This window comes from Dichotomopilus funicola (genome assembly GCF_033296635.1).
Source record: "Dichotomopilus funicola strain CBS 141.50 unplaced genomic scaffold C8A04scaffold_12, whole genome shotgun sequence".
Lineage (NCBI taxonomy): Eukaryota > Fungi > Ascomycota > Sordariomycetes > Sordariales > Chaetomiaceae > Dichotomopilus > Dichotomopilus funicola.
In genome coordinates this window covers 78,277-91,275 of record NW_026944033.1, presented here as the reverse complement: position 1 = coordinate 91,275, position 12,999 = coordinate 78,277, and the positions used below count along the sequence as shown (strand labels likewise).

Sequence of the window (12,999 nt, the reverse complement as noted above, 5' to 3'; positions counted from 1 at the left end):
TTGTGAGTCAACCACGGAATGAGGGCCAGGCAAAGGCGGTGTTGCGCAACTTTCCACTATATACCTCAAGCGACTCGTGCTATTATCGACGCCTGTCCAGAGACAAATCTAAACACATATAGAAATACATACCCGAACCACTGCGTCCCCCAAAGCCAAGCAGCCAAGAAGGATAGAGAGTGAACCATCCTTTCCTAGTAATCGTACAGCAAACTCGCCAAAAACGACCCGTCACCGTTCCCACCAAACCCGGTATTGTCCTCCTCCTCCTCATCATCATCATAGTCCACATCCATCTCATCCTCCCCACCCCCCTCCTCCTCCTCGATGTCATAGCCCTCAAGGCTCATAATCACCTGACTCGCCATGGTCAGCGCGGCCAACACCTCAAGCTGGGGATGAAGAACCTCACCATCATCCATATCATCCATATCCAAATCATCTTCCCCATCCTCATCCACCTCATCCACCTCATCCTCATCCTCATCCTCATCAGCATCCCCCCCACCCTCACCATTCATAAACCCCTCGCTCAACCCCGTCAACTCCGCCACCACATCCTCCACGTCAAAAATATCCTCGTCGTCAAAGTAGTACAGCCCATCCAGCTCGTCTTCAAGCTCAAATTCAGTCCAGTCTGGGCCAAACGGCGCTAGGTCCTGGAGGTTCACCTCATCTGCTGAGTCGTCGTCTTCAGCGTCCATCTCTTCATCTATGTCATCGGCTACTGTGGACAGGAACCCAATTTCATCAGCACGATCTGTCCTTTCTGATCCTTTGAAATATGGGAAATATGAGAGGGAAGGGAAAGGAGTAGGTGAAATAGACAGGAACAGGAACGGGGATCATAAAGTAGTACTGAGTGGAAAGAGATCCTCCAATAACACCAGAGGCTTGTCAGCAGTGTTGTCGCGGTCCGAAATTTTCCATGATGCCGTCGGGCCGCAAGGACCTTGGGCGTTGAAGTCCCTGGTAAGAAAACGCCGTTAGTGACTACCCACCCCAACCTCACCAGGTATATCCCCAAGGATCTACGCAAGAGAGAAGAAAAAAAAAACCTACTTGTCAAACCACGTCCCCACAACCCCCCTAGCCGACTTAATCCCCCCCACCTGCACACCCTCACTCTTCCACCTCTCCTCGCCCAAAAACACCGAGTACGACGTCCAGCGGACCTCACCCTCCGGCGTCATACGCACCGTGCCACGGATGGTAGCATCCGCGTTATCATCCCACGTGCCGTCCAACGCGCGCGAAAATCCCGTGAAATATGTCACCGGGTGGTCCGGGTGGTCGCCGGGCCCCGGTGGCTCGACTTTGGACACGCGGATCCGCATCAGGATGAGCCGGGTGGCTTGCCCGGCGTCGAGCGGTGCCCGCGGCACGTCGCGGGGTGCGCGGTCGCCGACGGGGAAGTTGAAGTGGAAGAAATCGCTGAAGTCTGTTGGATGTGTGTGGCCCATGCGTGAGTATTATGGTATCAGCTTCTGGGTGAATGTCAGCGGAAAGACTTACCTAAGAAGCTCACAACGCGTAGCCAGCTTCCCGTAACCCCGTATGGATCCCTTTGGTCCAGGTCCGTGACTTCGATTTCTTTCCCCTGTTCCCTATCCTTCGTCCAGGGGATGTAACTCCCGTTCCAAGTGCCAGCGAACGGCCGCCCCCAAAAATGCGAGAATATCTCAAACCGCTCCAGACCTTTGTTGCGAATGTTGGTCCCCAACACCAGCATGATCGCCTCCACCTTCTCCCAATCCACCCTCACCCCTTCTTCCCCATCCTTTTCCTCCATAAACGGCCCCCATTTCGTGCCCGCAGTGTATTCGCGCAAATCATACACCTTCGCACACGCGAGCGAGTAAATCCCCCTTCTCTGCCGCATCCATAGCATCGCCCGCCTCCGATTATCCGAGTCCGACACACCCGGAACCAACCCATCATTATTCAACTCCAGCTCCCAGCCGTACAAACAATGCAGTTTCGCACTCATCTGGTACGCCTCCCTCGGCCGCCTTGGGGTCCGCCACCCAAAGCGCGTGTTTGTCCTTCTCGGCCTCCTACCCTCCGCCCTGGCACCGCTCCCCTCTCCCGTGCTGCTCCTACCCGCCGCCCTTTCGCCTTCGTCGTCGTCAACCTGCACGTCGGATCCCGTGTCGGTCTCGTCCCCGGATACTTCCCCGTACTTGTCCAGCTGGTGTTCTTCATCGCTGGTGCCAGGCACTTTTAACGCGCGGGCGCGTTCATACAGAAACGAACGAGTCAAGAAGTTACGGCGGGAGCTGGGATGGTCGAAACAGTCCCCCAGTGTCGTGGCGATGACCGAGTCGACGTAGGTGCGGGCGCGGGACTTGCGAGAGACGGTGGATGGCTGGAGATAAACTCGGGTGACCTCGCGTGAGCCGTTCTCGTCTTCGACGTTGTTGTCGTCCACGGTGACGGTCTTGGAAGTGGTGAGGGGTGCGGGCATCTTGGCGGCATTTGACAGGAGGCGTGTCACGGTGTGGTAGACGAATGGGAGGTGGGATTGGATTTCTGCGTTGGATGTGTCTTTGGTAGAAGCACAGAGATTTTCCAATCTGACGAGATCATGGAGCTCGCGCTTAAAGTCCAGGTCTAGGCTTGGTGGTTCGTCCTGAATGGGTCAGTCGCGCCGTTTGGTTCAGGGGCTGGGGGGGAAAAGATCGTACTAAGACATTTAAATATATGGCTCGGCATAGGGGGTTGTTCCCTTTGATGAAATTGTTGAAGTGTCTGCAGGTTAGAGGCAGCCAGCCGAGATCGCGAGGCTCGACATGGGAAAAAATGGCGTGAAGAATCTCCGGCGGGAGGTGGGTGATGTTCAGCGCCATGATGTATGAAATGGAGGCTGACACCTCGTTACGGGGACTTTGTGTTCAATATCCTCGGTGATGACGATGATGAGATATCGATTTAAGTTGCGCCTACAATGAGAGATTGGTGTTGAAGTTGAGTGAGTGACAATGAGATCGAGTGAAGGTTAATGGTCGAATAACGTTATCGATGAACGCCCCGCAGCGGAGAAAACGGCGTTAAGTAGCGTTTGCCCGCGGCGCGAAGGGATTTGATGGATGGTAGCAAGCGGAGGGGGCTCATTCAACGACTGCTCGGGTTTTTGAATAAGTATTTGGTCGGGAATTGGCGGTTTAAAGGATGGAACACATGTAACGACGGCAGATAAGGCGGGTTCTCTGTAAAGATGGCGCCCACTCCTTTCATCCGTGTGCTTTGGAAAGGTATAAAAAGGTGGGGGAGCCGGGAGCTTCGGGGCGTTTACGGATACTGCGCTGCGGTAGTTAACGTTCGTGTGGAACCCCACCCTTCGGGAAATTGATGGGGTGATTTCGTCAGTTTTTGCAGTGTTCCTTGCAGCAGTTATGTTTTCTTGTCTGGCCATGAGTTTTCTAGCCCTCACCTGCCTTGTCTCACAAGTATTGACTCGGGTAATGCACACAGAGCAATGTTGGATAATGTTAGAAACTAAACCATGTGTAAACAATGGTGGACATGGAGTTGAACAACATATGAACTTGCAAGAGCCAGGCCCTTGAGCGCCGTCAAATACATTCTTCTTGACGCTGGGAGCCAAGTAGGGGTATATATAGGCAAGTAGACAATTTTAAACACAACAACCACAATAAAGCTTCCCACCAAGCTGCGAAAAGATTCCGCTGAGCCAACCACCCTCTTCAAAAGAAGAATGCCATCCGTTCTCTCCGAGCAAGACGAAAAAGTCCCTCTTGCTGTTTACCCATCTCCAACTGCCTATCCCGCTTCCCAAAATACATGATTTGTTATGCCTTTTCTTTCATTGCAAAACAAATGACACCTCCTGACCTAGTCGCCATCATGTGTTCATCGCAAAAGCTAGACAGATTACCTCCCGCTAGAAATATCAATGGCTGAAAAAAAATATGCAAGGACTTAGTCCACCAACCCCACGTCGAAGTCAATTACTGGCTTGAAAATCCTTTTCGTCGTCCTTCTTTCCTTCTCGTTATTCCTCAAAAATGAAAGAAAAGAAAACACGAAACACAGATGTCAAATAATTATTACACGACACTCTGACCAGAATTGAGATGAATACAGTTATTCATCAGTGTCGCTCCCTCATGCAGTAGCTCCCAGCGTGTGTCGCTGAAGGCGTCCTTGAGCACCATCAACACCGGCGTGTTATGGCTGATGCCCTTCATCGACTTGAGCTCCTCGGGCGATGATACGTTGCCGTACTTGACCAAGTACTCGCGCATCAGCCTGATCTTATCCTGCTGCGTCGACGGCATTGGCACCGCGGGACTTGCACCCTCGAGCGCGAATCCGTAGCACCACACCACCAGAGCCGCAAAATAGAGAACCCACGGCCGATTTAGGAGCACATCGTCCCGGGCTGAGTACAGATCCTCCGTCCGGCCGTAGCCACCATTTGACCCGGGTGTTCCTACGGTATCTGGGAGCATAACCGACTGCAGGAATTTGAGCGCGTAGTAGGTGGCGTCGCGAGCTTTGGCCGAGGGTGCCCAGATATCTTTCATCCGCCGTTGCGCACTGTTAAGGTCCTGAGGCCCGATCGCGCGGCCCAAGAGCCGCCTGGCCCTCGCAAAGATCTGGCAGTCGACAATATCAACATGCATGGCCATATGCGCCAGGTGGTGTAGCACGATGCGGCTCTCGAACACGACGTTCGCTTCGTTGCGGCTTGATGCGTCGTAGTTGTACGGATCCGCGGAAACGTCACCTCGCCTGAGCAGCGTCTTGTCAAAGTCGCTCTTCCACGAATCGAACGCCCTAGTCAATGTCCCTCGCCATTTGTCACGGCCCCCTAGTGCCTGCGAGACACCGCCGCCCAAGGAGTTGACCTGCAGGTCTCGTTGATTCATATGCCAACTCACGCTAAGCAGACCGGCCATCAGGATAGTCCGGCCAAATGAGTTCGTCTGCACCTCATGGCCGCTAAGCGTCCGCTTTAACCCCTCCAGAAAAGAGACAGCCTTGTTGCCCACCGACATGAGGTTGGCGTCAATCCTGGCCACCTCGGATCCGCTCATGGCTTTCCATAGCTTGTCATCACACGGTAGAGGAAGGCGCATCTCGTGGGCGACCATAACCGTCGAGTGGCCAAACATAGTGGCGTGGGTCGAGTCAATGACGAATGCCGCAAACGCTGCTCGACGAGTCGACTCGTTGGTAATCCAGTGGTTCCACCACTCCTCCGGAGTATGGGCGGTCCCAGAGGTGGAGGACTGTCTTGATCCGTTCGTCTTATCGTCTCGCGGGTTAGGAGGGGAATCCAGAGCTGATTTGCCAATCAAGGCTCTCCCACGGCGCATCAGCGTTATCGTCGTCGCGTGGTGGATATGGGCCCGCTCGTGCAGCTCCCGGGTCGAGTACATCTTTTCGTACAACTCAAGTAGCAAGAGCGTTTGGAAGACCCACAACTTGGCGGGTGGCCGGCAATTAGGATCCTGGAACATCTCCCACCGAAGATGCCACGCCAAGAAGTTGGAAAGCTGCGCGCCCGCCTTTGTGACCTTTTGACCGTGGGCTTTGTCCAAGCATGCAGCCCCGATGGTCATCATGCCAATCAGCAATAGGTTCGGCGTCTTATCGGGTGAGAACGTGGGCTTGTGCAGAATTGGTACTTGGTCGCTAAAGTGTAGCCAGTAGGACCCAATGTAAGCCTGCATCATCTTGCGGCTAAGCATATGGGAGTCGTCGTTGCGATCGCCCTCGATGATGGTCTCACGCTGGCGCTCGATCGGGGCATGGCCGTTTTCGTGGAACCGCTCCTTGATGAACTCGAAGATTTCCACAGCCTTCTCGTCGGAAATGACGGATTCGGGTAGGTTCTGGTCTAAGAGGTTCGTCACGGACATGACCTGCTGAGGCCCCGCAGATGCTGGGAAGTATCCTAACTGGTTCGGATCGTTGTAGTAGGGCACATTGTACTGGTTGGAAAACTCCCCGTAGCTATAAGCAGGACAGTCAGTCTCGTATCCTGGGTTAGAACGTGTCTCACACAAACTCACTTATATCCTTGCATCGGAACCCCCGCCATGGGCGAACCGCCCCCACCATCGTGAGTGTTGAACAGATAGGCCACGAAGTCTTCCGGAATCGCAACGTATGGCGATTTGTTAAGAATGCTATCACTGCCGAATACTGGCATCGTTTGCTGCATTCCCATCTGGTCTAGGAGCATCATTTCGCCAGATGCGGGCGGCTGTTGCTCTGTGTATTCCCCGGATGTTGACGGCGCATATGCCTGCTGCTGCTGCTGCTCGTCCCGAGTCACCGCCCCCGCCGATGATGAGGTAGCGAAGTCAGAGGGTGGGAGGCTAAAAGGGGGGAAGTTTTGTGGTGGTACGTAAGGCATAGCATGGGCGGATTGTGGGGTGCTATGAGCTTGGCTGTGATAGCCGGGCTGGTTGGAGATGGGAGACAAAACCCCATATGGCCCGACATTTGTCTGGATTGACGGCCGCCGCGCGCCTTGAGGCGAATGGTGTACTTGTCGCTGAGCCAGGTGACTATAATGTGCCGCATCGTGGTGCATATAATCAACCCCGTTCGGCCCGTTGGCATATGTTGTAGGAGGCGTGTTTGTCATTGGCGTGTAAGGACTTCCCATGGCATCTTTCGGGGAATGGTATTGGATGGACAGGGAGCGGCCCTTGTTGTATGCTGTTCCAGGTCGGTTGACTTCGGGGGAGGCGGAGCCGGTTGGTGGGAATGGAGGCCTATTGTCAGTAATCGGCGACGCCTGGCTCAGCATCGAGTCTTTACGGCTCAACGCCGAGCCCTTGGCCGTGTGGCGGTCTTTGTGCCGGTTGCAAAGGTCTAGGCGAACAAACGTCCTCTGGCAGTCGCCGATTCCACACTTGTAGACTTGCTTTGGGTTGTGGTTCAGTTGATGGCGGTACCTAGCACTGTGTCAGCACGTCCTCCATTTCCCACATCCGCAAAGCCTGGCTAGCCAGCCCGTTTGTAGGGGTATCAAAACATACAGATGCTCCGCGCGGGAGTAGCTCTTCCCGCAGCCCTGCTCCGGACACTCAAACTTCTTGTCCAACCCCTTGCGGCTCCGCTTTCGCTTGCGAGCCGGCCCTTCCGAGTTGGACGAATGCCCATCATCGTCACCATCCTGATCATGGGCGTCGTCCAGATCTAGTCCTTCAACATCCTTATCGTCAGATCCACTACGAGGGCGACCCCGTTCGTGCTCGAGTTCATGCTTGACGCTATCCGGAGAACGCGTCCCTGAACGTGGCGCCATGATTTGGGAGGATCTCGGAGGGTGCCCCGGAGCTGCGATGTCACCGGGCTGAGAAGCGAGAACCGAAGCCATGCTCCCCACCGATTAGCCCATCGGCAACCGCCAGAAGCGCGTGGTTGCACAACCAGGTAGTACCGGGTCCGTGGTCAAAGGTTTGGGGCGCCTGCGGCTTCCTTTGTGTTCCCCCACACGCAAATTCCCCGGCGGCGGGTCTAGCAAATCGGGACAGACCGATAACAAAGAATTTTGAAAGACAAGGATTCTATGAGTCCGGGGTCTCAGAGTTGTGCCGCACCGTTGGGAAGGTCGGGTGGTGGTGGAGAGTGAGGAATGAGACAAATATCGTGATCCTCGACTCAATGGACGTGGTTCCGGTTCGGTTGACGCCAAAATGTCAGGGACAACAGTATGTATTATGTGCTGATCGGAGCTCGTATTCAAGGCGTCGCGAGACCGATTATTGAGCGACTTCACGGTATCATGGCTGGCACAGAAATAAAGGACTCAAGCAACAGCTTGGTCTGAGTTGGGAGGGGACGGCGGGTGACCAGGCGGCCAAGGCCAGGCTGGCACGACTAGGAGGAAGTACCGCGGCAGAGGGCAGGTAAGGTGGACGAGGATCCGGTCGGGTGGAGGTAAGGAAGTGTTAAAGGGGGAAGGGAACCTAGAGTTTCGCAGTTGGTTCCTATGCGGGTCGTTTGGTGGAATTAGCAAAAGGGATCGAACGAAAAACCGATCAGAGGCAAGCAACCGTCTCTCAGGAAAAATGAAAATGGACTTGAACGAAAAGCGGTACGCGAATCGCCAGGCGTGCAATTGGACTGATGAAAAGGGCCTGGACAGCCGAGAGAGCGGGGGTGAAAAGTAGACAAGGATGCCACAGTGACGGCGCAGTGGCCGTGGCCGTGGCCGTGGCCGGTGGCCGGTGGTGGAGAGGGGGTGCGCCAAGCAGGCCGAATGGAGCCTGCACGCAAGCTGGTGGACCAAGCGCTCGGGTGGAGTATCTTTTGGGTGTGAACCGCAAAGAGGCAAGTGCGGGACCAGGGGTTCAGCGCACCTGAACCTGGAAGGGTCAAAGGCGAAGGAGAAAAAATCTTGCCCCGTTTCCCGTTCCCTCCAGGGCGTGAAAGGGTCCTTCCAGTCCAGGGTTCACTTGCAGACTTGCAGGGACAGGTACCGAGTGTGGGCAGGCAAGGAAATGGAGCACCGCTGGGCACAACCACACCACCACGACCAGAAGTCGTGTAAAGGAGCCGCGAACCGCGAACCGCGAACCGCTGTTCTGTAACACGGCCGGGCCCGGGCGTCCGCGTTGCCACTAGTTGTCATCAAACTTGGATCGCTGTTGTCGCCACAGGGCTCTGTCTGGGATGGTGTCGAGGGATGGCCGGCAGAGCCGAATCGAAGTTCGGTCGAGCTCCGGCTGTCGGCCGGAAAGGGGAAAAAAAATTTTAAAACCCAACGGGCGCTGCACAGGCAACGCTTTGCGCGCCGATGCAGCAAAGGGCTGGGCTGCCTAAGCATCCACTCATCCCAATCCCGGGGTAAACCTGTGTTTCGAAACTCGGGAGCGGATTGGGACGGTTGTGACCGCGGCCCGGGAAGAATCGAAATGTGGCACCAATGGTACCTTAGGTGTGTGAGGGGGGCGAGTTATTGAAAGGAAGGAAGGAAGAAAAAAGAGCGTACCTATTGGCGGGGGAAGAGCGCGTGGGCTGCAGTCTGGGGATGAGGACGGGGGCGGGCGAGTACCGGGTTGATATTTACGGGCGTGGAGGTTGCAGTGTATGCACGCAACAGGTGGCGTTGTGCTGGTGATGTTTGCTGCGGAACAGGAAGACGAGAGGCTGTCGAGAATTTGGGTCTTGCCCAAGGACGGAATGTCTTCACGCGACCTGGCACGGCTGCTGGGTCCTCGGGTTGGATGCCGTTCAACGTCGTCTCTCAGGCTGTTGTCCGACCTTGGCTTGACCTCGTGGGGTTGGAAGATGGAAACGGTGTTCTGGGAGAGCGGGAGAGAGCGGACGGCGGGGAGTGTGGGGGTCTTATTCGGGCTCTTCCCTGCAACTGACTTCCTCCACAGTTAAGGCAAGTGAAGGAGGTCGTTATAAAAATGGATGCGGCCGCACCCACGCCGCGCTGCCGTATCCGAATCGAGCCCAAGCGTTCTTCAGGCCGGACACCGGGGGCGGGTATCGCTCGCGGCCCCAACCAATGCCCTGCAGGCGGCCTTGGACCGCCCCGTTGTATCCGTACCTGCCGCTCCCTCCTGCCTCTCTGCTTCTCGCCGCCTGCACGAGGGCTCCCGTTGCGCTTGCTAACTGCATGCGCAGTAAGGGGTGCGTCAGAATGCATCCGCGTGCTGGCTCCCATTTTTGGGCAGGTTTGATTCCATCTCAGTTTTGGGGGGCGACCTATTCAACATTACCTTCCTGGGGAACCAAAAGCCCGACCGTATTAAGATGAGAGAACCCGAACGTACAATACTGTCAGACGGCCTCGCCTTCGTCTATCTCGGTAGGTATTTCAACCTCTCATCGTCTCGCGAACCGGCTTGCCGGCTCGAAGGGCCGGACTTTCAACTAGAGTTGGAAGAGTGAGATGCAGCGGCCACGAGCGCTTGTTGGACGGATTTATGCCGCCTGCTTCCTGAAGTCTGGAATATTCGTACAGTACATCCCCGGGGCATCGCAGCTGAGCCTGAGTCCCTGGCCGACCGTGGGTAGTGTGGTGTAATTAGCTCTTGCGGTGTTTTTGCCCCTGCCTAAAACACCCGCACCGAACACCCAAAAAACCTGACAGACCCTGGTGCCATTCACTGTGCGATCCCCATTCTTGCGCAGCCAGGTCGTGTACACTACACGTAGTGTGAGTGAAGTCGAACATCTCCGGATGTTTCTTGGCTTCGAATTCGGGATGTGGCGCGGTTCTGGTTCAAACCCGCCTCCACACACGCCTGGGCGTCCAAACCCCGAGAGCGATGAACCTCAATAAGGGTGAGGGGCGGCTTACAAAATTTGACAGGTTTTTCAACTTCGAAGGTACACAGTATTGTTTTCACTTTCACTTTCCAACCCGCCTAGTTTCAAGAACGTAATCACGGCGACACAAAACTCAGAAACTTACCGGCGGTTCCGTCGAGGTCGTGGCCCTTTGTTTTTCAAGCCAACGGCTCACATGCACTGTCATCTGTCCCCCATGTGGTTCGTCTCATGATGTTGCGAGGAATCGCGGCCCCGCCGAGTCGGATGACCCCGCCTCCCTCCTGCCCTCCTCTCACCAAGGTGAACTCGCACACTAAAGGGGCGTAGTGTACAAGGAGATGACGACGCTGCTGTGGCTTGCCTAATGCTCCCATGTACTTTTTTTCTTTTTCTGTTTCCTGTGGGGTTTGGGTTTCACTACGCTCGAGAGCTAGGACCCTCGAAGAGGTTCGCGACGACCCCCAAATTCCCCCCATCAAACTTGGATCGACAAGGCAGGAGGATGCGCGGGATTGTTCTTCTGGCAAGACCGTGTTGCAGGGAGGCCCCTGCATTCTGTCGAGTCGCCGGGGAAGGTGTGGGGAGCCCCCGCCTCATTGGCTGGCAGCTGCCAAGCTGACACTTGGCTGGCTTTTTGCTCCCGTGTTGCCTTGCCATCATTATGAAAACCAAAAGCCCTCATCAAACGCCCCGTTCAGGCCTCGAGCCTTGCCTTTACACTAGTTATTTCCGAAAGTGTTCTTGCTGCCCAATTGGTGATCCATATTCAGCTAGGAGGGTCAAGCGAAATTGTTGCGTTTTACAAATAGCGGGTGCTGTCGTTGCGTTTCCTCGGAACTTACCTGAAACTGCTGTGTTTCTCCAGTTCCCTGGGACCCGGACCTGGAAATGGACGGGTCGCTTTCAAAGAGTCGGTCGAAGAGACCGCAAGGCCGAACCTCGGACACTGCTCACGGATTGATTTGTTGTCCAAAATCTCCTGGCCTCCGACCGGGGACGGAATCGAGATCGATCAGCAGGAACACTTCACAGGTGCAGCAGCATTTCGCCGCTTCCCAATCAGCGCGAGGCCTGCCCGCAAAAACGTCAACCAACAAGTCTCATGTGGTTGCCAAGGACCCGGATAGCGGTGGAGGAAGGCCTGGCTTCTTGCGCACCAGGGCCGGTGTCCAAAATTGGGGGTCATGGGGGAGCAAGGGTGTGTCGTTGCTCCTCCTGGCTGGTGAAGTCTGCACTAGTTAGCTTCTCCGGCCGTCAAGCGCAGTGAGACAAGAACAAAGGCGGAAGAAAGAACCCTAGCAAAAATTCCGGGTGGGAAGGAATCCTCGTACTTGTTAATCCGATTGACTGTCATCATTCATGAACAACAAGGTCCCCCCTCTTCCAGAAATGGTCGGCCTTCTGTGTTGTTCGAGGCAAGGTCCCCGATGTGTGGGGTTGACATGGGAGATCGACGCGGAGCTTTTTGAGACTGCCGTTGGGCGTGGGGTGCGTGGGTGTCTTTTCTCAACCTCTCCAAGCCCCTGCCGTTCTCTTTGAACGAATCGCCATTTTATAACAATCCGCCCCATTGTTCTTCATGACTCCGTCGGGCTGGAGGCATGGGCGCCGGACGCACCTGACCAGTCGACCAGTCCCAAGGATCATCAATTCGACACTAAGTCGGAACGCCACTGACTTCCCTAATGGCAGTCTGGGAGCTGCATGTCGACTAAAAGGTTAAGTTGTCTCTGCCTCAAGAATGGGGGAATTGGGTTGTCCAATGACAAGAGAAGGGCTCGGAGCGGTTTCGGTGTGTGGTACGGGTCTGTACAACACGAAGAGTAAGCCAGGATTGGATGAGCACCAACTCCAACGGTCAAGGCGATTCCGCCTCGGATCTCCTCCTCATTCCTTGAATCCCCGACCCCCGTGACACGTCTTTTGTCCCAGGATTTGGTAACTTTTTCCAATTCCGAATTTTATCATCTGGCCCGGCGGTCGTTGGAGAACAACCCCTTCGGTTACTCTTTAGTGGCAGGTTCACAGCAGCTGAAGAACCATCCGGTTGTCCAGGCCATTTTTCGGCCCCCAACGGTCTCATCCAGTTGCAACGGCCAAGGCCGTGGCGATTGAAATGACTTCTCAATTTCTTATCACTTTTCATACCTCTGAAGAGAGGAAAGGGATATTCGACGGAAACGACCGGCGAAAAAGACAGACGATAACCGCCAGCCCAAGAAAAGGCCTCGGGCGACAGGATTCCGGAACGTTCGGGGCGGATAGCTTCGCCGGTTCACACGCCGTCGGCCGAAGTCAACTCTCGGGGGGTGCAATATATTGTCGCATTGTCAACTCCTCTACCCCATGGCTTTGTCAGGCCAGAAACCGTCAACCGCTGTCCCGGCCCTCAATCCAAAAAACAGCAGCGTTGCCGGGCAGTACCTAATAAAATACTCTACAGTGCACGAAGTAATTACTCGCTTGAATCTGGGGCAGAGCGGGATGGCGTCAGGCTCCCTGAACCACAATGCGGCAGGAGCAATTGGAAGATTCAAGCGGGACCCAGTGCGTCGGGTCTTGTGGCACCGACACCCGAGCTTGTCATGCCGAACAGCCGCGACCCCAACCCAAGCCAAGTGCCTGCCCCAGCCACACAGCAAGCCCCAGGTGAACCCACCAAAAAAAGTCCCCTGTGTCGTCAGAGCCTTGGAAAAAGCCGCGCGCTGCCCGCACGCACGCAAC

The 12,999-nt window shown here is 55.3% G+C and overlaps 2 protein-coding genes across 2 annotated transcripts; both read right to left on the bottom strand.

Annotated features, from left to right (window-relative positions):
• Positions 1–194: 194 nt before the first annotated feature.
• C8A04DRAFT_26297 (uncharacterized protein) lies at positions 195–2,849 on the bottom strand (the record flags this gene model as incomplete). Its single annotated transcript, XM_062779881.1, has 5 exons — positions 195–727; positions 860–969; positions 1,063–1,441; positions 1,516–2,632; positions 2,688–2,849. The coding sequence occupies 5 exons, from the start codon at positions 2,847–2,849 to the stop codon at positions 195–197; spliced, it is 2,301 nt and encodes a 766-aa protein (XP_062639189.1).
• Positions 2,850–4,070: 1,221 nt separating this feature from the next.
• C8A04DRAFT_35388 (fungal-specific transcription factor domain-containing protein) lies at positions 4,071–7,291 on the bottom strand (the record flags this gene model as incomplete). The annotated part of the gene is made up of 3 exons (XM_062783154.1): positions 4,071–5,985; positions 6,045–6,938; positions 7,023–7,291. 3 exons carry the CDS (start codon positions 7,289–7,291, stop codon positions 4,071–4,073), a joined length of 3,078 nt encoding a protein of 1,025 aa, XP_062639188.1.
• Positions 7,292–12,999: the final 5,708 nt, after the last annotated feature.